At 42.9% G+C, this 27493-nt stretch overlaps 1 protein-coding gene across 1 annotated transcript; it reads left to right on the forward strand.

Annotated features, from left to right (window-relative positions):
* The first annotated feature begins 1470 nt into the window (after positions 1 to 1470).
* On the forward strand, positions 1471 to 23843 carry LOC137151468 (granulocyte-macrophage colony-stimulating factor receptor subunit alpha-like). The gene is made up of 9 exons (XM_067545737.1): positions 1471 to 1555; positions 2240 to 2369; positions 2462 to 2637; positions 2867 to 3021; positions 13131 to 13175; positions 14532 to 14661; positions 15289 to 15382; positions 20666 to 20756; positions 21669 to 23843. The coding sequence occupies exons 2-9, from the start codon at positions 2242 to 2244 to the stop codon at positions 21738 to 21740; spliced, it is 891 nt and encodes a 296-aa protein (XP_067401838.1). The 5' UTR covers positions 1471 to 1555; positions 2240 to 2241; the 3' UTR covers positions 21741 to 23843.
* Positions 23844 to 27493: the final 3650 nt, after the last annotated feature.

Genomic DNA, 27493 nt, shown 5'->3' on the forward strand with positions numbered 1-27493 from the left:
AAGTTGCCCGCAGGATCTTTTAAAGTGGCTCAACTCTCCCCTTCTGCTTGCCTAAGGACCCAGGCGGAGTGCTTTTTTGAGGAGTTATAAGACAGGTGCAGGCTCTGCTGCAGCCATGGGGATGGGAGATCAGCACTCTTCTCCCCTGGGCTGTAACAGGGAGAAAAGCATTCTGTCTGGGTCCCCAGGCGCTGGGGTCCCTACCAGAGGGAGGGGAGCACTGATTTCCCATCCCCCTGGCTGCAGAAGGGAGCCACTGCCTAGGGATCCAGGTGGAGCGCACGGGGCTACAGGACGCATGTCGTTTCCTGCTGCAACCAGGGGGTCGGGAGATCAGCAAGAGGCAGCATCCTCACTGAACTCCTTCCCTTTGGCTGCAGTGGGGGAGCGGGAAGCTGCTGGCAGAGCAGCCAGGACCCACCATGCTTGAGGAGGGGCAGGACTCTAAAAATCAGGGCCTTTGGGATTGGCCTGCACTTAGCAGGTCACCCACCGTGACTTAGCTGCCAGGCCATGTGCTTCCATGGGTAGTGACAGTCACTCATCTGCACTAGTGCTTTGTCAGTACGTGTGTGCTGCACTGTGAGTAATGTTTTGGTGTAGCTTTATAACTGCTTAACAGTTTAATTTTATTTGCTTTGCACTAAATGTTTACTTTAAGTATGTAGTGATTTGTAGTCCTTAACGGTGTACACATCAATACATTTTTTATGAATTGGTAGACTGGTGGCCCTTCAGGGTTGTAAAAATGATATTTGTGGCCCTCGAGCCAAAAAGGTTGGGCACCATTGCTCCAGACCATAAATTGTTTCAATAATTGGAGGTATTGATTTTTAAAGCATATTGTTGCATAAATGTACAGAGAGCAAACATTGTATAATAAAGATAAAATAAATCATATGCATCCCATCTTTAATGATTCCCTATATAATTCTTGGGAAAATAACAAACTTTTGGAAGACTTTTGATAATGCACACAATAGTTTCGCAAATTCATGGGGACAGCTGTACATCTATTAAATATTCAAGCTCACAACCTTCCCCAGGAAGTCATTCACAGAGGGCTCCTCTGGATGCAGACCTACCTGGCATTTCCAAAAGAGAGGGGAGTGTGCAGCCACCATCATTTGATCCCTACAGAAGCTTCTATATTCTTTGTTGAAGGAACTCCATGGAGTCTGGTGGGAAGGCAGTGGAGGAGAACTTACTGGTGGCACTCTATGCCGCCTCCCTTTGTAGATACCCTAGACTTCCCTGCAAAAATATGGGGGGCAATTAATGCAGCTGGAACTGTGCAAATGAAGACTCTACCCTTGAAAAGATTTACACACTGATTTCAATTGACTAATGCTTGGGCTTTTCCCATAGTTAGGACCACTTAAAACTGGGAAGGAAAAACAAGAATTAAAACAAACGCATGTTATTTTTCAGGTGTCCAGTAAAGCCTGTTTTGGCATAGGAGAAGTTGAGCCTATACATAAGGGAGCATTATATAGAGTTGAAGTAATATACAACCACACCTTATATTCAAAAGAAAGCAAATTCATTCCTCAAGGTAATGCACTGGTGTTTCTGAAAGGTTTGTCTATCTACGATATTTTCAGAAAAAAACCCTCATAATATATTTCATTATAGAAGATGATATTGTTTTTTTTTTTTTTTTTTTTTTTTTGTTACAAATGGTGTTTTGCAAATTTGCTGAAATGATTCCACTGTGTAACAAGCGCCGTCCCCCAACTGTGCAAATGACACTGTGGCAGAGGAAGGGCCCACTTTTGCAGAGTAACTTGCAGGGTGGAAACATCTGTGTGTGATTATAATTGTTTTCATGATCTTAGTCTCTTAGAAAAAGTGGGGACTAAAATGGTGCACATCAAAATGAAACAGTGACCACATTAGGGGTCTCCACTGAAGCAACTTATGGCTAACATGAGCCTTGTTCTGGCTGACTAATACAAATTGAGCTTCCTAGTCATGTTGTCAGTGGCTATGACAACTAGGAATAATCACCATTGTTAAATGTAATCCGAAAGTTTTCAAACTTTGGTGCCTAAAATTAGGCAACTATATCCTAAGGTAATTACAATAATCAATAGGAGTTGCAGATGCTGAAAATCTCTCTGGGTCTGAGCCAGTGTGTGCAGAGTTGTACCTCTTGTACCAGTAGTTCACCTTCCCCATTCCTCCCCAAACCAATTGGTAATATATAAATGTGTAGGTAACTTTTCTTGATTTCCAGGCATGAATGGAACATCTGTTGAAAATTTCTCCTGTGTGATTTACAACATTTCCTTCATGAATTGCACTTGGAATGTTGGCAGGAATGCTCCAGAAGATACCGAGTATTTTCTTTACTTGATGTACTCAAAGTAAATAATTTTCATTGGCTCAAAGAATTTTTGAATTCAGATTTGACAGATGACATTTTTCATGTTTAACTGAATCACTTTGGTATATGCAGGGAAGAAGATGAACTAAAATGTCCACATTACATAAAAGATGCACTTGGAAGACATATCGCATGTAGTTTTCAAGATGTGAAAATAGTTAAAGAGGACGTTTACTTCCGGGTGAATGGAATCAGCAATAAATCGGAGATTCAGTTTTATGATGAGAACATCAAACTATATGAAATTGGTAAGGAAGAAGTTTCTTTCTATTTTATTTCCATTTTTACAACGAATGGGGTGATCCATTCTCCACTGGGAGAAGGGCCTGCATTTGTGCTCCAGAACATAAGCTTTTTTCTCATTTCTTTAAGCTGTTTCTAGCACTTAGGGTTGCAAAGATATAATTCCAAATGTGAACTGATTCTTTATTAAAAGCTGATTCTTTATCAAATGTAATACTGATGATTTTATTGCAGAAAAGTTGACTCCTCCATTAAATATCTCCGTAAATTATTCTGAAGACCCACCAGAGTGTACAGTGAGATGGAAACGGCCCAATCTAAGCCATTCAGAAGAAAATATTGATCATTGCTTTAAGTATCAAATTAACATTCAAGATAAGAAAACTAACGTAAGTGTAATTTCTTGAATGACGCCTACCACGAGTATATCTTTTCTGTTTATAAATCTATAATATATACACACAAACATAAACATCTCCACTACTGTCACCTCTCCTTCCTCATTTCTTATGCAGTTCTTTTTAGATCCAACCATTCCTGCAGGCTACACAATTTATTGCCTCATTTGCTAACCTTGTCCCCATGACTGTCTTTCAACACCTTCAATTGTCTGTGCCCACTTTCATGACTACTTTTGTTTCTCACCAGCATTACACTTGCTCTTACATCATTGCTAACCCTAACACAGGGATTACTTTTCTGAACTCAGATCCAACAGCGTGTATCCACAGAGACATTGGAACAAACGAGACATTGCAATTTGCTGTCCACTGGAACATGTGAAAACCCCAATTCACAATGCTATTCATTATCCTGGGATGTGAAGACACAGCTTCTTATAGCTTCTATCCCTAAGAATGCAGGTCATTAGACTATTGATTAACTAATTTAACTCATCCCCACCTCCATATATGTCTTTGTGTACTGACAACCCATACAATATTATAGACAAGGCTGGTAGCACCACCTATTATTAAGGTTACCTGACACTTCCCATTCTAAGGCTCTGTTTTCAGTTGCTTATAGCTTTGCCAAACTTTAACTGTTTGGACTGAAATTTTCCATGCCAAGTATTAGCCAAAATGGTTCAGCCATTTCCAAGAACAAGACTAGGGAAAAATACACTGTTTTGCAATGTAAAAGAAATTCTAGCAACCTTTTCTTTGGAAACTCTGGACCCCATTATTTGGACCAGGGACTTGACATTTGGCAGGGGGTTTCCTTTGTGTCAGGGATTTACCTTTTACCATTCTTGTGAAAATCTCTCCAAATTTGGCCAGCTCAGAAGCCTGAAAAATCAGTTTGCACATGCTTAATAGAATTCTCAGTTCCTGTGTTCAGCCCCATCATTCCTGATGGTTCCCAGTTTCCAGTCTTCATCCCTGTACTTCTCATCCACCCTCTGTGTCCTTGCCTCCCCTGATTCCTAGTCCCTGTCTCTTTGCCCTACCAGTACCAATCTCCCTTCTTCCAGTCTCAGTTCCCCCCCACCTACTCTCTTTATTCCCCTCACCTGTTTTCCTCCCTGACTGTGAGACTGAGTCTCCTTGCCCAGCAAGTTCCAGGCTCCTCCCCCCTGGCTCCTTGTCCCAATCTACTCCCTAGGCCTCCCCTACAATGCCTTAGGTTGGGCTCTTGTCCCCCTTTGTTTGAACCAGATGGCTTCCTTCTCCATACTGGCAGGGCATCATCAGGGATGGAAAATGTGAGTGTGTGGAGGGGGGTGACTAGAGACTTCAGGGAGAGACAGACAGATCAGGGAGTCAGGACTGGGAACTGGGAGTGTCTGGGCACGAGGAAGACTGGGTGTGGGAGCAGGGCAGGAAACTAGGACTGGCTGTGGGGAGACGGGAACTGGGAACCTGAATGGGTGAGATTAGGACCTACTAGGCCAGGAGACTGGGGTTGGGATCAGAAGCCTGAAGAGTGCAGACCAGGACTGATTAGGTGAGGAAAATGAGACTGGGATGAGCAGCCAGCCTTGGGGGTCTACAGGACTGGGACAGGTTGGAGGGAGAAGGGCAGAATGGGTCATGCTTGTGGGGGATGGGCAGAGGAGTCTTTGCCCACTAGAGCACACTCCCCACCAGAGCCTGCAATGAAACCCAAAGTCCTGGAGTCTCAACATTCTTCTGCCACCAGCAACAGTCTGTGAAACACACTGGTAAAGTGTCCCACCCCCCTCTAGGGCTGATTTAGTAGTGACCAATAATTAAAGACTGTATCATAAGGCATACTACAAAGGGGCCAAATTAAGGTTGCACAGGCACTTTAATTCTTGCATTACCTAACATTCGAGTGCTTCACTCTGTAAACTTAATGTTCTTTTAACACAGTTTTTTATGTGTGTGTAATTCCATATATGTTATAGATATATAGAAATAGCTAAATTTATGGGTGCCTATGTGTTTCCATTATTAAGGCTTTGGTACAGACATCCTTTGATATTTTCATCACTTTACTTTGCACATTTAACATTTTTTTAATGTAGCTTTTTGTGTGGACTATACTTTTATTCCACTTGAGATAAATTGATTGTAAGAGTTTGCTCCAGGAAACAGGGATTTGTGCTAATTAACCAGCCTTTTAATGCCTTCTCTATTCAACTGGTGTGATGCTCACTGTGTACTGGGTTACTACAGCTACTTGGGACTTGAAAGTGGGAGCAAGGGGAAATCCCAGCTGTGATGTGACATTCATAAGCCCAAATGCAGCCCTGGGAATACAAGATCTCTCATTGACTCTGATGGGAGTAGCTCAAGATTGAAGTTGGTCATTGGGGTCTACTTCTCTATTAAACAGTAAAGTAAATCAGTAAAAGCTAGACAGTTAAAGTATGCAATTAGGGAGCTTAGATTGAAGGAGGAAAAATAAAGATGCCTGTCAGGTAATAGTTCACATATAAAGGGCTCAGGGCTTGTCTACATTAAAGACACTACAGCAGCACAGCTCTGGAGCTGCAGCTGTGCCACTGTAGTGAAGATGCTTCATACAGCAACTGATGGGGAGTTTCAGTCACTGTAGTTAAACCACCTCTCTGAGAGATGGTAGCTAGTTTGACAGAAGAATTCTTCTATCAGCCTTGCCATGTCTACACTGGGGGTTAGGTTGACCTAACTATAGACCTCAGGTGTGTACATTTTTCACACCCCTGAGCAATGTAGATAAATCAGTCTAATTTTTCAGTTTAGACCAGGCCTTAGTCCTTACTGAGGCAAAACTCCCACTGGTTTAAGGATTGGGCTTTTCATATGTTATATAAAAGGAACTCAGTAACAGAGCGTAACAGGGAAATAACTGGAAGATACTAACAAGAAGGGCCGACTATCAGACCAAAGGAAAAGTATATAATATTAAGGGGTGCATTTAATCCTGTTGAAAGTGAAATTTAGACCTTAAGCCTACCAGTCCTAGTACAGAGCACAGTAGAGACTGACAGATGGCTGTGTTCCAGAACAAAGATGAGCAGATTTAAGTTATTCTTTGAAATAATAAAATAAAATGACCACATGATGGCAGCCTAGAATCCTAAATGAGAGAGTTTTTGTTATTCTACACTTGAGTATGACTGATTCTAACTTGTGTCTGATTTTAGCTGTTTCCTGGTAAACAGAGACCCAGATTAAAACCTTCATGCCTTCATGCATCTGACCAAGTGGGTTGCAGCCCACGAAAGCTTATGCCTGCAGAAATTTGTTAGTCTTTAAGATGCTACAGGGCTCTCGTAGATTAAAACCTTAAATCCAGTCAGCCTCCAACTTGAGGGAGGTTGGGATCTCTCTTTGAACTTTGCAGCTTGGGCCCATCTCCATTTCTTGGGCTCTCCCTGTAGACTGCATTCTTTCTCTGAGGCAACATCTGACCGTCTCTGGCAGCATTCATCTTGCCTCGCTGCCCTACCTGGACCCTGGTAGGCCAACACTTTTCAACAACATTCTCTTCTTTCTCCTCCTTCGCCCCCACAGAACATCTTTAAAGACTTTTCCTTGAAGTCAGTGCTGAAACAGCATAGTTTAGTCAAGTTCCCCTCATCCACCTATAGGAAAAAGCAAAGTCTACAACCTAATCTTCAAATCCTTATTTTTAAGACTGCATGGATGGACCCTTGTACCCTAATGTCCCTAAAATCAAAGGACTTCCTCTATGCCAGCATGGACTCACATTAGCACCTCTCAAGTCTCTTTTATGATCTTCCACACCAATGGGTCAGTGGACTCCACAGGCACCAAAACCAGGGGGTCAGGGCCATGCCACCCCCACTTTTTAACAAAAGAAACAGAAGCACAGAATTCATGTTCCCTGTGGATTTTTTTTCTCTGCAGAATAATAGATTCTCCTGGGGAGGAGCTGCAATTACACCTTTCTCCCATCAGCGGCTACTGTGTCACCAGAAGAGAGGGCAGCTGGCTCACCGCGGAAGCAGCGGGCCACAGAAAGTGAGGGGGAACTTTGACCTTGTCCCCTCCTTCCCCCCCACACACACTTCTACAAAGCTTCCGGCACCCTTGATGGACTCCACCTATGGGCTTTTCTTTCCATTAAGGTTAGAGCTTCTTTCTCTCTTGCTCTCTCTACCAGTCAGAAAGCCAGCAATTGTTCCTTCAATATTAGCAGTAAAATCTGAATTACATTATTAGGTTTGTGTAGGGCACAGGCTCCCTGGACTCCCCCTGTGTCCCACTGTCCATTGTTTGCCCACCCCCCCTTCTCCCTCAGTTGGCAGCCTTTGGGGAACTCTCCGCGTGTTACCACTCACAAGTCGGGGTTTGACTCATGTTCTTCCGTTCCCTTTGCAAGAGGGGAAGGTCTGGCTGGAACAAGGACCAGTCTCTCAGGCAGCCTCTAAAAAGTCAGCTCTAAGGGCTCAGTCTCTCAGAATCTTTTGCTCCTTCATGGGGTTTACCTTCTACCCCTCTTCCTGGGGCATATTGCTTTACCATTGGTCCGGGCAGCTTCAGGAGTGGTGCATGTCATGGCTGTCTCCTCCTCCTCCAGCATGTCATGGCTGGACTCCCTCTATTGCCAGCAGTCCTTGGGCGGAGCAACCTTCTTCCTGTTCTTGTAGTAGGTTTTCCCCCTTTTAAGCTCTTCCTTCTCCGGACTGAACAAGCCTTGCAGATGCATCTCATTAGTGTGGAACAGGCACAGAGAAGGTAGTTAGCCTCCTCCATAGCAGGGTGAGGGAATGTCCTGTCACATACCCCACAGCTCCAGACGGGAAGACCACTCGAGGTTGGGTTGTCTCCATCCCTGATCTCCCATGAAAAAAAGTCTGCATTAACGTAGTTCTTTCCCACCCGGTGTTATACTCAGAAACTACAAGGTTGTAGTGCAAGGTACCATCTCATTATACTAGGTTTCATATCCCTCATGGTCTAGATCCAGTATAGGGGCACATGATCAGTGATCAGGGAAAAGGGACTACCCAACAGGTAATACCTGACAGCATCTACCTCCCATTTGATAACTAAAGGCTCTTTTTCAATAATGGAGTATTATTTTTCCCTAGGGAATAGCTTCCTACTTAGGTAAAAGACCCAGTGTTCTTCCCCTTCGAAGCCTTGTGAAAGGATGGTGCTGAGACTGATATTCAAGGCATCAAGATGTAATATGAATTCCCAAGAAAGAAATCAGGGCTGAAGAGCATGGGTGCCTGGCATAGTCATTTTTTCAGTTCTCTGAATGCTTTCTCACACTTCCCATCCCAATGGATTTTCTTAGGGTTGTTTCCTTTTATGAGGGCCACAAGTAGGGCCATGACTGAGGCTAAGCTGGGGATAAAATGCCAATAATGTCCTGCCTGGCCAAGAAAACCTCTGATTTACCTCTTCGTCTGGGGGATGGGACATGTCATGAGGGCCTTCACCTTATCAGCCACTAACTTCAACAGGCCACCTCCTACGCAGTACCCCAAATAGGTCACTTCACTCACAGCCACCTTACATTTTGCTGGGTTGTCTGTAAGTTATGCCTCCTGTAGGACTTTTAACACCTCCTTTAAATGCTGTAACTGGTCTTCCTAGGTGGGACTGTGGACGACAATGTCATCAGTGTATGCCACAACATATTGATGGCAGGGGTTGAGGATCTTTATTCATAAGCCATTGGAAGATAGCAATAACTCCATGGAGGCCGTGGCCTTAAATTGGAAGTGCCCAAACGGGGTAGACAAAGCCATTTTCTCTTGCAAGGCAGGGGATAAGAGGATCTGCCGGTAACCCTTTGTCAGGTCAATAGTACTCAGGTGGTTCGCTGGTCCTAGACATTCTAATAACTCATCCACCCATGGCATTGGGTAGGTGTTGAATTTTGTGATGGCATTGACCTTCCTTAAGTCAATGCAGAATCAAACCATACTGTCTGGAACTATGGGGCTCCTCCATTCGCTTTTGGATTCTATAATGGCCTCCATTTCCAGCATGGCTCGTATTTCCTCTCGGACCATCTCCCACATCCTTCGTGGCAAAGGTCTAGGGTTCTCTCAGACTACCTAGCCAGGGGTAGTATCTAGGTGATGTTGGACCAACTATGTTTTCCCTGGGCAGTTGGAGAACACCACAGCAAAGTTCCCAATTAATTGGAGGATTTGTTTCCTTCGTGCAGAGGAGAGTCCTTCACCCTAAGTTGCTGGAGCTTCTCTGCTAGGTACCAGGGACCCCAATAGGTTCTGCCAGAATAGGAGTTATCAGTAGGGCCTCCCGCATCCTCTAAGGTTTGAGAAGGTTCATGTGATAGACTTCAATTTCCTTCTTCCTTCTAGGTAGTCTGATCTCATAGTCCATGGGCCTTATCTGACCACTTTGAATGGACCCTGCCATCAGGCTATTAATTTAGACTCTTCTGAGGGCAGTAGCAGAAGAACACAGTCATCTAGCTGAAAAGTTAGTAGCTGTGCCCCCCCAATGTAATTTTGTTCCTTGGTGTGCTGGGTCTTGTAGTCTACAATCAGTTATATATACTGATGCCCTGCTACAGTTTTTTTTAGGGATCCAACCATGTCCACCCCATTCTTTCGAAGGTGGTCTCAATCAAGGGCAGGGGGACCAAGGATGCCTTGGGGATCCCTCTGTTGCTAGCTAGTTGACACAATAGGCAAGAGGAAAAATATTCTTTCACTTCATGGTGTGCGCTTGGCCAGTAGAATAGAGCTAATATCCGAGCCAATATCTTTTCTCTCCCCAGGGGATGCCATGCACCAGCTGCAAATGGCCCGGCAATATTGGCATGGTACTAGCAGATGGTCCTCATCCGCCCTCCCCCCATTTAATGATTCTTCTCAGTTAAATATATACAAGTGCTCCTTCTTGAGTTCAAAGTGTGGGTATTAATTGCCTCCCTGAGACTCTGTCACTTCTCCATTTATGTGGGGCCAATTGCTCATATGCACAGACTAACATAAGGTCGCTCCTCTGTTCTTACATGAAATTCTTGTCCTGTAGGAGAGGTTCCAGGTCCCAATGGCCTGCCTCTGCCTCCTCTGTGGGAGTCTGTGACTGTGTTGCTTGGGATGACTCTTCCCCAGGGTCATCGGCTTCCCCAAGGCTTCCCAAGCTCCAGGAAGCTGGTGTCACGGCTTGGACCCTATTCTCTTTTGCAGCCTGGGTCTGGGGATTAATGACCTATCAGAAAAAAAAAAAAGCAAAAGGCCAGTCTAGGCCTATGATCACAGAGTAGAACAACTTTTCTGCTATTACTAGAATTATAACCATAGTATGGGCTCCCACCGTCAGGTGTATCCACTGGCTGTGGGAGATCTTGACATTGCCATGGATATACTGAAGGTGGATCATGTTCTTGGGGGTGGCATCACTTCCCACCATGGAGGCATGGGCCACCATCTGGCTGCAGCCAGAGTCCAAGAGTCCCTAAATCTGCTTCTCTTGGACTGTCACCAGCACCATCAACTTAGGGGAAGTTTTTTTATGGGCCCAGGTTTCTGCTGTCTAACTTTGGGAGTATTCGCAGTCCATCAGCAGGCATTCCCTCTTTATGTGCCCTGACTGCCCACAAGAATAGCATGTTGTTGGGCTGGGGTCTCCGGCCTCTTTCCTAGGTATATGGAAGCCTGCCATCAGGGTGCTGGCTGGACCTCCATCTGTGAGCCCTGCTTCAGTTGTCTGGGGTGCCAGGTGGTCCCAGTGGTGGTGTTGCTGTCATGTTCATTCTCCGTGTCCACCTAGGCCTGCCTCAGGCCTAAAGGGTGCTCTGCCCATCTGGGAGGACTCCTTTGGGATCAAGCCCCTGTGGAGACTGCTGTGGGCTCTGTCTCACTCCTCCCTCCGGGGCCCTCGCCTGCTGATGTCCAGAATGATTCTGCCCTTAGTGATCCTTCAGTTTCCACAAAGGACCCATCAGGTACAGGGCTAGGATTAGAGCCAATTGTTCTGCGGGTCACTGGGCTGCCAGTGACACCCTCTCAAAAGCATCTAAAAAGGCTTCAGGGCCATCCTCCGGCCCCATCTTGGTGAGCTTCACTGGTACAGACAAAGGGACTCCTTCAGTGGAAGTGTGACCCCTTGGCACTCCCTCTGGGTATGTACGAAGGGCCAATACAAAGTGCTGTAGCATTTCCTTTTGGTACTCCCGCTGTTGGGTCATCAGCTCTCTCAGCAGCTGCCATTGGGTGGTCTGAACCTGCTGCTGGGTGGTCCAGTGCTGCAGCAACTGCTGTTGGAACTGCTATTGTTGAGTAGCTTGCTGCTGCTGCATCTCTGCCACCCACTTATAGAACCGCTCTGGCTCCATCTTGTGTGGAGCAGCTGAACTCTATCACCTCTAAACACCCACCCACATCCTGGTACTCAAATAGAACTGGAGCCCTAACTGAGGGGAATTGGAACAAGCTGAGTAAACCTGCACAGAGTGAGCAATGAGGAGCAACGGCTGGGCTTGTTAGCAAGCCGCTATAAAGGCTCACAGGAATGAAGTGCAGAGGGGGACAAGGGAGAAGCCACAGTAGAAGAGTGAGCTTCCCTTGAACAGTGGCTGGAACAGTGAGGCACTTGGTGGTGGGGGGGAAGGGTGTATTAATAGATGCTGGTAGGTAATAAGTTGTAAATAGAGAGCACGGGTGGGAGCACGAAGCTGAAGTCTGCGTGTGTTTTTTGGGAGCAGAGGACCTGAGCAGAGGGGGGCCCTGCATGAACCCATTACATACTGCAATAAAACCATCACCACTTTTTTCTGCACTTCTGTCTTCCTAGCCTCTCTCTTTTGGGGGCCAAAAGCAAGTAAGAGGCCAAGAAGTCTCCTTAAAACACAAATTAAAAAGTAACAATTCGAAGGGTATAAAGAAGAAAAAATATCCCCAAAATAAAAAATCCTAATAGTGGACTGTGCTGGGAAATCTGTCCCAAAGCATTATCAAAGAATAAAAGGAATGATTGCAAATAAGCAATTGGTGACAATGAACCTTCAATAAGCTAAACAGCTGTAGCCACAGAAAGAAAATTTTAAAAATATTAGCGCTCTACTTCCTTGAAATCACTTCCAAACTCATGAGGGACAGGATCAGTAAGAGTGGAATGATGACATTACCCTTAGAAGTGCAACTCTTCTGCCAGGGGGAGACAGCAGCAACAAAGGCTGGGTTCAATATCTATAGGTTCCTCTTAACAACCCAGAACAGAACTGGCTTGAGCCCCCATCCAGTAACCTGGGAAAACTTAACAACACCCTGGGCACCTTTAAGAGGCAATGCTTTCCCTCTCGCAAGCACTGAGTCTGTGTATAACAAAAGAGAATTTTTATTAAAAGGGAAAGGGAACCAAGCATTAAGTATGGGAAAACATCATAACTACATTCAAAAGCATGTGAGCATAAGCAAACTCAGCTTCATAGTGTGTTGGGCAGTGTCCTTTGCCTCAGTTTCCCACCTGGCGGCAGGAAAATCCAATGAACAAATGTCCCTTAAAGTTTAACACAGCACTCCCCTTCCCCTCCACTACACCCCAGTCACAGTTGACTGTCCGTGGCTAGTGAAGATCCATGCCTCTACTGCTGCCGCCCCTGCAACTGGTTCACAGCTGATACTCCCTTTCTACCATTACTGACTGCCATTGCTCTCTGCTACTGCTGTCTCTCTACCACCACTGCTGTTACATCACATTTTGAGGTTCCATCACTTAACCTAGCTCTCAGTGATTTCAGCAGGCAGCAGAGATCCTCACGGCCAGTGTAGTTTCTATGCTGCATTTTACCATTCCCACACAAGGTCAAAGGCTTGGCCCCTAGACTTGCTCAGCAGTGAGAACAGCTCTAGGAATCACTAATCAGAAATGGGAACTCTTGAGTCTAAGCAGAACCCAAAGAGCCAGGCTCAGCATCAGCCTCCTCTTCCATTATGATGTCACAGTCAAACAGAGCAAGGGGGAAGGAACCTTAGATTCAGCAACATCCTCATGCAATTGCTTAGCAAAGAAAGAAAGATAAAAAATAGATTATTACAGGGTAACAAAACAAATAATAAAAATAATAAAGATTTTTCTTTGTTTTGCAGGCCAATCCCAAAGAAAGAAGTGATGAGCCAATCCCAAAGAAAGAGGTGATGGTAACTGTTTTCTTCCCATACAAATACACGGTCTTGTCCTGGCTTAGCATTTAGTCTAACTCTGGTATAAATATAACACTCAATGTAGCATACTACAAGTTATCTTTATGTACCAGTTTTCTTAAATATATCATATTCCAAACTACTAGGTCAGAACCAAGAGTTTATGTAATCTGGATGCTCTAACACAGTGGTTTTAACCTTTTTTTCATTTGTGGATCCCTAAAAATTTTTTGAATGGAGTTCAGACCCCTTTGAAACCTTTAGACATAGTCTTTGGACCCCCAGCACTCCACGGACAACAGGTCTAGCACATCAGGTACCTTATTCAACAGTAGAACATTATCTAACTTTCAACACACCTTTCAAAACCTTCTGTTTTCTATTGGTTTCACAAATACACACACATACAAATACAAATAAAATCAATTCTGTCTTTTTATCATAATTTGATGGTTTTGCAAAAGGTGGGAAACATTTTGTTTCTTTCTTTAAAATTATTTCCCATGAATGGTAGCAAACATACAACAACAACAAAAAACCAACACTAAAAGCTTAGGACGGTTTAAATTAGACAAAGAAAACGTCAAGCTCTCTAGGAGCTCAGTAACTTGGAACTGGAGTTCCAATATATGCCAAGAACCTCACTTTAACAGGAAACAGACGTGTGTACTTCAGCTCAATCCAGAAAGCCATTTTACAGTTAGCAGAACCATATCTTAAAGGAACTAATTCCTAGTAACATAGTAGGTTATTACAATATATAGGAGTTATTGAGTGGACTCAAATGTCTAGCAAAGACTGTGAACAGCATTGGGAGGACACAGAGAATTTACTCCTTGCATCATTAAACCTTAGTAGTGTTGTGATGAAATAAACTGATGTGGATTTTTCTATAGTTCCACCTTTCTTTTCTCCCTTTGCTCAGGGGCCATAAGCAAGTAATGAAATCAGGAAGTCCTCTTAAAGCACAAGAATTTAAATGAAATGTTACAATACTGAAGACTTAAAGGAAGAAAAATCTTCCAAACAGAAAAATGCTATGGTGGGATGGTGTAATGTACATTTTGCATGTAGCATGTTTTTTGGAAAATTCTGGCATTTAACAGCATTTTGCTTACATAATCAGGCACAGATATACTCCTTGTAAAGCACAGATTAACAAATAAAAATTTGCATGTTATTAACATCTACACATACAATGGAAAAAATACTTAGTCTAACTACTCTGTTTTTGTACATATCTAGCACAATGGGGCTGCATTCTTGGCTGCCATTAGGCACTACCACAATAAATGTAATTATTATTAATAACAATAATAACAATAATAATAATTTCATCATTTTTAGGTAAAAGAACCACATTACAAAATTCCAGATTTCAATATGAAAAAAAAATATATTGTGAAAATCAGAGCAAAGGGAGATGGATGTCTCATAAGCAATACATGGGGGGAATGGAGTGAGCCCATTGAGATTGGTAAGGATGCTGAATATTTATTTGATTTAGTTTTCCCTCTGTAATTACTTATCTGTTTCACTCACTGTCTCACTTTCGCAGACACAAACAAATCTTAATTCTATTCAAATATTTTATTCCTGCCTGCTGGGAAGAAAGGGAGGGAGATTACTGTGCACTTTTTAATACTTGGGAAGCACTCAAATACTAGGGTAACAAAGGCCAGAAAGAGTTAAGACTGAAACAGCAATAAGTGCTCAACTATCATGATGATGAGTGTGGCACATCATAGACACATTTTCCTTTGCCACCCACTCATTGTTGTCATCTTTTCCTCCTCCTCCATGTCCTCTTCTACTCATCCTCATCCTTGTCCTCCTCCTCTTTGTCTTTTGATGGAGTCCTGCCCCTAGACTGTATCACCCTGGTTGATCTATGCTTCTGTGTGATTTATACATTCTATTTGTTCTTCAAACCGTTGGCAAATACTCAGCAAGGTATCAGACTGATAGATAGTTCAGATTACACAAGAAGACATACGTTGGCATTCATTACTATCAGTCATCTAAGCAGCTGTTTGACATAGCCATGTATACTCATCTTTACTGTGCTAACTATGTATAACCTTTGTAACTGTCTTTCTTTAAGGTAATGATGCAGTTCCTATTGTTGAAATTGTTTTACTCCTCATAGCGCTTGGAACACTCGTAGTGGCACTAGTCCTATTTTTTCTCTGCAAAAGGTACAACTTTGAGTGAAACATCTATTTACCCTCCCCCCACTCAACATTTTGTGTCTACATTTTGCCTAAATTTTCTTTGTAGGGTGATATTTATAAAGGAATTGCAGTATAATAGGGGGAAACGGGTGCCACTGCTTTTTATTAAGGTTGCCCGACACTTCTCATTCTAAGACCATGTTTTCAGTAGCTTACACTTTACCAGACCATTTGGACAGAAATGGGGAGCTGGGGGTCTGCATCAGGGTGAATTAACTGTCTTTTCTATGTCCGTCAAAACAGTTCAGCCATTTAGGCTAGGAAAAAAGATGCTGTTTTGCCCATTGTAAAAAAATTCCAGTGACCTTTTCTGATGCATCCATGCTTTCGAGCAGGGACTTGAAATTTGGCAGCCTGGTATTCTTTGTGCCAGGGATGTGCCTTCTGCTGTTGCTGTGCAAATTTGCAAAAAATTGACCAAGTTATAAGCCTTTGAATCATTGTATTTCAGACATGCTCAGTAGGGCCTTGCCAGAGCTTAACAGCTGAAATTTCTAAAGACTCCATCCTCACTGAGCATGCTTGAGCCTCTCACAGCTCCTGATGTTGACCTGATTGTACATGCAACATTCCCACAGAGTGACTACAGAATGCTCTAGACCAAGACTAGGGAGTTCAGAAGGATTTTCCCTATAATGGCTGCTCGCAGCTGTTGTGGGCTGACGTGGGCACCAGAACTGAGATCAGGGAGCCTGTCTCCCCTGTGTGTTCAGTGATCCTCTACTAGCTCTCAGGCAACATGGAGGAGGGAGTAATCTGCTTCAAATGCAGAGGGATCAAGAGCCCAGTATAAGGCATTGGATGAGAAGTCTGGGGGAATAGATTGGGACAAGAAGCATGGGGGCAAAGACTGGGACTGGCTGAGCAAGACTAGGTCTGGGAGCCAAAGAGAAAAACAGAGTAAAGACAGGGAGAGAGTGAGGGGGGGTAGGGGGGGAACAGATTGGATGAGAAGATGGTTGAGATTGGGACTGGAAACCAGAAGTATGGGGAGAATAAGGTGTGGGGAGGGGAGAGAGATCTAACAATGAGTTGGGCTGCAGGGGGAGAACTGGAACTGACAGGGCAAAGAGACTGGGACAAGCAGTCAGAGGTGAGAACACTGAGATTGGATGAGAAGCCCCAGGAAAGAGACTGGGAGCAGGAGAGGGAACTGGGACTAGCTGAGCAAGAAGACTGGGGACGAGGAGCTGGGGTGTGAAGAGGGAGAGGACTGGTCATGGCTGGGCAAGGAGACTGGGAGCTGGAGCAGATAGTGACTGGGAGCTGGAGCGGATAGTGACTAGGAGGTGCTGAGCAAAGAGACTGGGATTGGGATCAGATGCCTAAGGAATGGAAACTGGGACAGGCTAGGTGAGGAGAACAGGACTGGGATGCGTAGTCAGTGGTGGGATAGAGACAGTGACAGGTTGGAGAGAGAGGAGACGAAAAGGCAAAGCTTGTGGGGGATGGGCAGAAGAGTCTGTGTTCACTCAAGCATTTCCTTCCAAAGCCTGGAATGGAACACAAGATCCCTGAGTCTCACCATTCCTCTGCTGTCAGCAAATATCTCTGAACCCCACTGGCAAAGTGTCCCATCTCCTTCTAATGTTGGTCCACAGAGGATAACAAGCTACTATTGCTATCAGTTACTCCATTAGCTGCAATGCCAGACATCTATGTGGTGGAGGTTTAAAGGTTCCAACTCTGCTGACGACCCATCAGGATGTCAATATGATGCCACATGATGGAATTTCTATTTTTTCAACTGTCTTTTTAAAAGCCTAGGCAATTTCACACAAAACAATTCATTAAATGACATTAATATTGCAAAGTCAAGCACTCACAAGTTGGGAAATTGCAATTTATACAACCTTCATTTATCTCCCTTCTGCATATGCATTATGAGCCAATCTTTAATTACATGATCACATAATATGTTTTCCACAGGACCCCTGCCTCAGTCAGTGCACCGAATGGTGCTCATTTAATGAGCAGTTAGTCACTATTTTGTTTTATCCTCATTATTCAGTGTGTGGTCCCAGGCCTTATATTCTAACCCTGCTGTGAGGACAGAGTTACTGATTTCTTAATAGGCTCTTATACTGGACTCATCACTATAGTATTGTCAATAGAGTGCTTCACAAACATTGATTTTTTTTTCACAACTTCTTTCTGAGATGAAGGGGCTTGTATTATTCCCATTTTACAGCTGGGAAGAAGAAGCACAGAGGGATTAAGGTCAAAAGTATCCACTAATTTTGGGTGCCCAATCTGAGCCAGAGAGTACTCAAAACTATGTAGAACTTCAAGTGTTCAAAATGCCACTTCCATTGATGTCAGTTGCAGTTGTGAGCGCTGAGCACTTCTGCAGATCAGACCAAGGATTTCAAGTCAGACACTCTTAAAAAGTGGAACACACAGTTAGTGACCACCATGGAAAATTTGATTTAAGTGAGCACAGAATCTCATAGGGACTGTATTGTTACCAGATTTGCCCTTCATCTTGGGGTATGCTCATTTATTAGGATTACCTTCCTGGAAGGGGGGTGTGATTCTAGGGGTGTGATTCTACTAATGTAATGCTTGTGTTACTTGTGTGTTTATAGGGCTACAAGCCCCCTCCCAATGGAGCTATCCTGCAGGACCTAAGGTTTTCAGGGCTGGGTTCCTCCAGCACCAGATTCAAAAAACCCCCCCACAGATACACACACACACACACACATACATACACAGTTCAGCTCAACTTAGTGCATCTGAGCGGACCGGGCTATCAGCACTCTCAGCTGACCCCTTATATGTCCCTGAACTCAGCAGGCTGGGTGACACCACACTCTCAGTGGCTACCCTTATATGCCCCTGTGCAACACACCAGAATAGAGCAGGCTGGGTCCAAACAGCACCTTTTTGGCTACTTTCCTTAATTGCCCCTTGGAATCAATCAGGCTGGGTCAAACAGCACTTGAGCTGCACCCTCATTTGCCCCTGGACCCCATAGGCTAGGCAGAGTAGCACTTCCTGGCTGTCCCCTTCATATGCCCCTTTACACCACAATTGTTCTAGCAGTAACCCCCTTGATGAGCAAACCCCATAGGATTTTTGGGCACTCCAGAGATCTTTGGCTTAGGTAAGAGAAGCGTTACTACAGAGCAAGATAGGGACCAAGGGCACAAAGGAAGAAAATAAAGTTTGGAGAGATAGAGAGAGAAAGTGGCAACCAGCTTAATTATAACAGTTATTTTATTGCTAGGTATATAAAACTTATGATACTAATAGTAATACCATAAAAGGAGAGAAAAACAATCAAACACTTACAATATTACACAATTACAATTGGGGTATTGGAAAAAGCTATCCCAGGTTTAATTACAAAAGTAGAAAGTTATACCTGGACTAAGAGAGAGAAAGATCAGTTGTGTTGGGGGAAGAAGGAGGGGGTTGATCTCACCACTCCGTGCAGTTCAGAGGTTCCCAGGAACTGGCTTGTCAGTTCAGGGTCTGGAGGGCTTTGAGTCTGGCAGAGCCCCCAACACGATCAGTCAGGAAGAGAAGACAGGTTACAGTGGAACTGATGCAGAGTTTGGATCCGAGCATCAGAACAACAGTTTGATTTCTGATAGGGGGTTTTTGTAGATCCCAGGTTTGTTTATGGATACAAAAGGAGCTGATCATTCTTGGAAGGGCATCCTTCCTTCAGAGAGAGCTCACAATGCAACCAGGATATAGTGTTTTGCATATCAATACCTAGAATGGTCTGATAACTGCGGAGCTGGATGTGTACAGGTGTTAGTTCATTTACATCAAGAGCAGGGATTTCCCAACATGCAGTGCTTCCCTGCTTCAGCAATCCCAGAATTCCGTGCGTGTTCCATCTTCGATGTAGATGAAGCTTCTGTTCTCCATTCATGTGCTAACTGAGATGCTTATGAGGCATGAGGAGTTGTCTCACCCTTGATGGGAGGGTTTCAGTTCTGTCTCCTGCCTTTTCATATTGAGACTGTCTTTGATTTCTGGTTCAAGCAGCCTGCAGGGTGGTGGTGGTGGGGGGTATTCAGGTGAGCAATTGGGGTTTTGCACCCTGGTTCCCCAAGAACACAGAGCTGCTAGGTAACACTATGGCAGAGGCAGGGATAGAATTCAATTCTGCAGGGCATCATTCAACTGCCTTAACAGGAGACCATCCTTTCTCTTATTGCAAGACACTGCCTCGTTCACTGCACACCTTCCAAATTCTACAACAAATGAGCCAGGGGACCACCGGACAACAGATTCATTCACTAGACAGCCCAGATTTGTCCCCAGAGAGAGGTCCATCCTGTGAACTGAATGAGGCAAGGGCTCTGAGGAAAAATAATATGTGATTATGTAATTAAAGATTGTATTGTAATGCGTGCACACAAGAGGGCCCAACTAAGTTTGCAAAGGCAACCTTAATTTTAGCATTTCCTAACTTTGGAGTGCTTGACATTGCAATCTTAATAATGTTCTCTTAATATAGTTTTTGGTGCAGCTACATACAAAGATTGTCTTTTCTAAAGTTTTGTGTCCCAAAAAACTTGCAATCTAATTTATATAAGTAAACACCAGGAGTAGTGAAATCAGTGACTTGTCTGTAACTATATTTTCCTATATATTCACTCCTGTGAAATAATATTTGTACTGTTTCTGTAGCAGAAATGTATTTGTATATCTATCTGTCTATGTATCTAAATAATATTTGTACTGTTCAGCAGAAAGCCAGGTCAGTGAGATGGCACTTGAGCAAGTTTCAGGCAGAAAGTCTACAAGTAAAACAGAAGAGCTTTCAGAAGCAGCCTAATTCTCCATTGTCTTACACCTTGTGTGAATATTTGCACTAACGCAAAATAAATGTGAATTGTTATCATTCCTATTGGGTAGCATTTTACATTTGCAATGATGTAAATGACTTCATAAAGCTCACAGCAATGGAGAATCAGGCCAAATGGTTTCCTTATTCTAATCACGTTCCTTATTCAGTGTTAGAAGAAAGTGACTTTCTGTGATTTTTTTTAACCAATCGCAAGGCAAATAGTAGTAATCAAAATTCTAAACAATGAATTGAAGTTACTTCACTCTACACTAGCCAAGCATACATTTTCAGTTTCTCCACTGCTTCGTTGTATTTTGAAAAAGGAAAATAAGAAATGGCTCAAACATGTAATACAACAGAAAATATTTGTGCACATCCTGTACCCATCTTTATTTTCACCATTTCATCATCTTCACCATTTCTTTTTGTTTCCAAAGGTACTGCAGTGTGAAAAAATTGTTTTCTCCAGTTCCGCAACCAAAAAACAAATTTGATGATCTTCTCCAGCTATCTGATAAAGATACACAGGCATGTTTTTCTTATGTAAAATTTGTTGATTGTAAAGATCTATCACAGACAGGACAGTCTGACACAATAAGTCAAGGTTTGCATTTCAGTTCATAAACATTAAGAGAGTTTGATGAGTCAATTTTTTTGTCAGGATGTTTGTTTCTTGAGGACATCCAGAATGCTCCAACAGTATCTGGAATCAGTAGATACTGATGCTGGTCACTGACAGGTATATAGACGTTTGTAATTGAAATGACAAATGTCTTATGACTTATCAATGTCATGTGATAAAACATAAAGATAATTCTTCTCCCAGCACTGCTGTGTTGCTTTTTCATTACAGTCTTAGCATGCTTGAGTAAGGACCGCAGAACTCCCATTCATGTTCATTAGAGTTTTGCCTCAGTAAACACTGTAAGAACTGAAGTGTTTCATCCTTTGTCTACAATCTATTTGGGTTAATAGAGGTTCACAGACTGATGATAACTTTATTTATTTTTCCATGTCTGGGGAAACTGAAAGGGAAGTGCATATTCAAATCACTGCCTTTGCTTTTATTCAGTTTGACATGGCCAGTTGACATTTAGCTCTCGGCTATCAAGGCAACAGTGTTGAAATAAACATGATTGGTTCTTAACTGGAAGATATGAATTTATTGTTTTCTGGAAACATCTTTTACATTGCAATACAATGTAATGTTGACTTTGTCTTTGAGGTATTATGATACTGGTGAACCCAATGTTGTTTTCCTCTTGATAATTATCTGATAATCAAGAGGTGGGATTCTAAAGAAAAATTAAAGGAAAAAAATTAAATAATTCTATTAAATACCCTTAACCATTAAATGAATAAACAGGGGTCTCAAGTGGTAAATCTCTAGTTAATCTCATGCAGGAAAGTAATAGAGATTTTTTTTTGTCCCTTCAATAGATGGAATGGATGGATCTACCACCAGTAAAATATGAAACTGAAGAAATAACTATTATTGAAGAAATTAAATAACTTTCCAAAAGCAAAATGAAGGACTTGGATTTCCCAACTCAAACAATTACAACTCCTGATGGCAATTTTGTATATTTTGCACACTTGCTTGCTTTCTCTGTCCTATAAATGTTGCCTAACACTTTGTTATAAAACCGTACTTTCAGTTTTTTGTAACTTTGTCAAATCTGAACCATTTGGACCAAGGTTTTTCCATGCTGAATGTCTGCGTGTGAGTGAATATTCTTGGAATGTTTCAGAAAAAACATTTCAGTAATTTGTTAACATTTTTCCCCAAAAATTATTCTATTTTGCCTGTATTAAAAAACCTCTTACAGCCTTTTTATTGAGAATCTCTAGCACCTCCCTGCTTTGGAACTGGCGGAAATTCAGCAGGGTTGTTGCTGTGGTGACAGGGATGTCCTTTATCCAGCCTTATGAACAACCCACATTTGGCCAAGTTATTAACTGCTGAAAAATCACAGTTCACACAAGCTAAGTAGAGACTTGTTAAAGAGTTCGGCAGCTAAACTTCTTTAGGTTTTCACATCATGCTATGTCTAAATCTTGCTGGTTCTACAGCATAACATCTCTTGGATATAGTTTTTTCTAATCAGCCTCACAGCTAAAACGCTTACCCAGCCTCTCATGATCTTACGACTTATTTTACCCTTTTTCTCTGGCCTTATGAAATCCAACCTTTCCCCACTTATATCCATTCAGAATGCTGCTGAAAAGGTCATTTACGTAGATCCTACCCCATTTACATAGGTCCAGATTTCCAGTTAGGCACAGTAAGCAGGTGCCTAGGGGTGCCGGCATTCTAGGGGCACCTAAACAGTGGCCAATTACTGCATGGACCTATGGAGCTTGTGTCCAGGGGCCTTGGTCAATTTGGGAGCCACGCACAAGCACCAGAACTCTGGCTTTGCCCACTGTTCCTCCTTCTCTCTTCTGGGGTCCCACCACCCTGCTCCTCCTCTTCCCCATGAGGCCCCACCCTCCACACAGGCCGGAAGCTGGAGCCCAGGGATAAGCATATTCCCCCCACTCGGAGCTGGCTGAGCCGGTCATCCCAGCTCCTCTTTCCCCCACCACATGGAGCTGGCCCAACCAGCCCGTCAACCCATTGTCTCCCCCACACCCTCTGTTGTAGAAAACACAAAGGTCAGCTGTAGGCAGAGGGGGTGCTGAATTGCCTAGGATGCATAAGGTGTAAATCCGGCCCTGCATTTACACTGCTGTTCACTTTTTAATTGTCCGATCACTGCTAACTTTTTTGGTGAAAACTGAAACAAAAAAGGTATTTAATATTTTGGTCATTGCTGGGTTTTCAGTTGTTGTCTTTCCCTCTTCATTGAGTAATGGGGCTACCCTGTCCTTGGCCTTTGTTTTGCTTCTGTGACGCTAGGCCCAAAACAGCCAAGCAACTTTGCAAGTTGCATGGCCCAAATCTGACCTTCCAAGATATATTATAGAAAAATACAATGGTAGTGAGGGTCATTCCTTATAAGTAGATTAGAGCTTTGATAGTTTGGTAGTTATTTATGTATCTCGTTAGAGGTTAGCAAGGTAGATAAACTGCTTTCCTGTCTGTCACTGTTCTGTTGATTAAGAGTTCAAAAGGAACATATGAACATTTAGATGGAAATTTGAATGTAATACTACTGTTTGTATTTCTCTTTGAAGTTTAAGTACTAAATATCTGTGAATGGTTTCTAAATGGCCAATTACCTTGTGCTAAAGTAACTAGCTACAGATGTGCTCAGGACATGGGAGATGGTACTTCAGAGTCCCAAGTAATCATCTATTAATTGTTCAAGGAGATACCTGCTGTCAAAAAAGTATCTGTCAGCTTGCATGGATCTACAAAAGACTCTAGTAGACTGATCCTTTTATCGCAAATCTGTCCAAGCTTGTCAGGGAAAGTTTGGATCGCAAGATTGAGATCCCAGCACCGGACTGGAATCACCCTGCTAATTCTCATGGGAGAATTTGAACAAACTTTGCACATGGACTATTTAGTCTTCGTTTCTCTGGATCAGTTCATCTACAACTGAAGCTGTGAATCAAAGGACTGAGACCCATACAGGTACTTGATGTACACCAGAGGGACTATACAAACCTCCAAACTCCACAATTCTACTAGAAACCTGATATATATGGACTTTCAAATCATTTGTATGTATCTAATTGCTTTAATTATTTAACATTTCTCTTATAGTTTGTTTCTTTCCTTTTATAATAAACCTTTAGTTTTAGGATTGGCTGGCAGCGTGATATCTTGGGTAAGATCCAAACTTATATTGATCTGGTACTGTGGCTGACCCTTTGGGGTCAGGAGAACCTTTTTGGTAAAGTGCATAGAGGTTTAAGTAACTTATCTCTTTACTGGACCTAGTTGCTGATTGGGAGCCAGAGACTGAAATGCAGTAAAGCGAGCTGTGTATATGTTTGTGTTACCTTCTTGATAATGCTTCTGATTCCCCACACTGGTTGTTTGTGGCTGATTGGGAAGTCTGACGTCGTGTCATGCACCAGAGATGGGAGAATCTGCTCTCCTTTTGTAGCCTGCCCTGACCTTGGCATTTTCAGGTGGCTACCCTGGGCATGGACAGGTCACAGCTTATTTGTAAAATGTTTTCTTATTACCCTTTATGTCCCTGGCTAGCTTAACTGTGTTTTGTGCCTTGGCCTTTCTAATTGTCACTACATGCTTGTTGGTTTATATATATATAGTTTATATAGTTGGTTTATATATATATATATATATTTGTAATTTGACCTAGTTTCCACTTTTTGTACAACTCTTTCAAGTTTTGTGTCATTGAGGAGCTTCTGGTTAAGATCAATAACTAGGTCAACCTACAGCATTCATAAATGATTACAGAGCAGCTCCACTTCAATCACCCTTTTCCTGTAAATTTCCTCCTGGAAGCCAGGAAACACTGGTACCTGACACAGGAACTGAGAGCAAGGAGACTCTCCGGTACTCTCTCTACCGACACCCAGGAGGAATCAGCCTGCTTGGAATGCAAAGGGGGCAGAGACAGGGTCCAGGAAAGGGTAGGCCAAGACAGAAAAAGCCTGCCCCTGAAGAGAGCTGGAAATGGGACAGGCTTCGGAGGGATGGGGATAAAGGCTGAGATCAGCTGCAGGAGTACATTCTAAGGGCAGGGGCAAATGGGGTGAAAAGGGAAAGAAGTGTCTGTAACCCCTAGAGAATACTCCCCCCCAAAACCTGGACTACGATCCAATCTGTCAAGCAAATATTTATGAAACCCACTGGCAAAATATCTTATCTACTTTTGTGACTGGTCCACACAGGCACCAGCTAGTATCAGAATTTGTTAAAGAGGTTATTTTTAGTTTGGGTGGATTTTTTTGTTTTTTCATTTTCAAAACCAAGAAAATTACATACAAAAAAACTGTTAAAAAAATAACATTGCAAAGCCACTCATAGATAAGGAAATACCCAAATAAAGGTTGCCTGTGCAACCTAAATTTGACCCCTGACGCATATGGATTGTGACAGTCCTTCATTACATAAGTATATCCTATTTTTTTTCCCCCAGACCTCAGATGCATTTTCTGTACAGGACAGATGTTGCTCAGTGATCTGATAACTCTTCAGTATTTCTTTTTAAACTCAGTACTCAACATGTGCTTGAATCTAAGCTCCTCACGAACATTAATGAATTTATCTTCACAACATGCCAGTGAAACAGGCAGGCATTACTAGCCCATTTATATAAGTGGGATAACTGAAGAGCAGGGGGGGAAAAAAGAAAAAAAAAGCTAAAATTGTCACAGTCCACTAATTTTAGGTGCCCAGGTTGAAATGTCTAAGGCCTGATTTTTCAGGGGACATGACCCACTCCTGTTAAATCAGGGCTTGACAAACCCCAGGCACCAGGTCGCCAAGAAATTGAATTCTCAAGCCTAGTATTTCTCCGGGGAGAGCGGCTGCCGTGTTCCGACCAGGGCACCACTGTGCCCACGAGGCAGGGCTGGGAGGGGGGAGCACTGAGGTTGCTGGGCTGCAGCCAGGGCGTCCTGGTGCTGGGCCCAACGGTGTGGGAGAGGGGCGGGGACGGGAGGGGAGAGCAGCTGCTGCACTCCACCCAGGGCACTGCTGGGCCCACATTGCTGGGGGGGGGGGGGGGGGAGTGCTGCAGGTGCTGCGCTCTGGCAAGGGCGCCCCACCACTAGGCACACAATATCTGGCTCCTTAATTTTTTGGGCTGGCTCCTAGGTCCAAAACAAATTTGTCAAGCCCTGTATTAAATTAAGCTGAGTTAGCATATACATAACACCAGTGTAAAAAATGGTTCATAACATCCACTGCAACACACCTGTGAGAATTGAAAGGAAAGTGCTAAATATACATTTTACTGATATTTAATGGTCAGCTTTGTGAAAACTGGCTCGTTTTTATACTTTTTGAAATTTTATATTATTCATTGGGTACAGTTGATATCTGCTACTTCCATTAATCAGTCTTTTGGGAGTTCTAGTTATAAACTCTGTCTGACTATAAATTACTGAATAGCTTAGTAATGCCTATTTTCCTATTTTTTTAAGTTTAAACTGTGATTGGATACATCTGAATAGAAATTGGTTCTTTCAATAACACAGAAAACAATCTTTTTAATGTTTCATTTATTATTTGAGACCTATGTTTCCACACTGCATAATCACACAGAAAGCTGCTGCTGCTGCTAAATATAACAGAACCATAGAAAGCATGAAAAGTGATACAGGCTGTAATTCACAGCAGAGATGAAGAGGATGCAAGGTCCACCAACACTGCCTTAAAAAAAAATGGGTTCCCCTCCTCCAGTTTGCGCATGTGTATATGCCACACCAATCTCAGTGGCTGCTCTAGTACTATTGGCAGATTTGGTTCTTTCTCACTATGAAGTGGCAATCATTACTTAATGGACTTTCTGTACTCTCTCCCCCTTCATGTACCAGTAGCCTCTAAAGGAAGAAACTAGGAGGGTTCCTGTTTATTTTTAACTGCTTTAACAAGTAGTCTTGACAACTAAAAAAAAACGCAGCTTGAACTGAGAAACCAACAAAACAGGAGCTGCCAGCTCTGCACAAACTAGTATGAGAAATAACATCATTATGTTGAAGCCAGGAACCAACATACTTACTGGCAGTAGTACCTACAATAGTTAACCATGTTTGTTACAGGAAGATGAACTATGTATCCAAGGAATGTGTTTACATTATATAAAAACCTTAAAATCAGTGGCTAACTGGTACTGGGAGAATTCCAGCTTCAACTCTGACAAGGCTACGAATCTGAAGTCTACAGAGGAAATATTAGCCAAAGCACAGACCAAGTGGTGAGAGTCTCCGGTGCCCAGTATAGGTTATACTAATGGCTCCCAACCTTTTCTCATGAGTAGGGCACCCCAGTGTCCCAAGAGAACTCACACCATGCCCCAACGTATTTTTCATTTGTGAAGGAGGTTGAGGATATTTTCTTTTACTGTTTTCCTATGTTCTCTATTTCACAGAGCAGATTTTGGAAAACAAATGCATCATGCCTTTGCCATATAAAATCATAACATTTTAAAAAGTCAAACATTTTAGAGCTGATAGCAAAAAAAAGTATGATTTTTCTCAATAAGATGGACAGAGGATTCCATGGTTATCTTTATTATTCAATGCTGCCAGTTTTGAATAGGAAAATTTGCCTTCCACAACTACCAACGAAACATGGGATCTGACAGCCATGTAGGTGCTTTACTCCTCACACA

The sequence above is a fragment of the Emydura macquarii genome, unplaced genomic scaffold (assembly GCF_026122565.2).
Source record: "Emydura macquarii macquarii isolate MOO-44397 ecotype Brisbane River unplaced genomic scaffold, CSIRO-AGI_Emac_v2 contig_1070, whole genome shotgun sequence".
Taxonomy (NCBI): domain Eukaryota; kingdom Metazoa; phylum Chordata; order Testudines; family Chelidae; genus Emydura; species Emydura macquarii.

What these genes read in the sequence shown, in the direction of transcription:
- LOC137151468 (XM_067545737.1), top strand. Translation starts at nt 2,242, where the DNA reads ATGAATGGAACATCTGTTGAAAATTTCTCCTGTGTGATTTACAACATT. An exon ending in AGCCAATCCCAAAGAAAGAG is followed by an intron (nt 13,176 to 14,531) that starts GTGATGGTAACT and finishes CATCATTTTTAG; the next exon opens with GTAAAAGAACCACATTACAA. An exon ending in GAGTGAGCCCATTGAGATTG is followed by an intron (nt 14,662 to 15,288) that starts GTAAGGATGCTG and finishes TCTTTCTTTAAG; the next exon opens with GTAATGATGCAGTTCCTATT.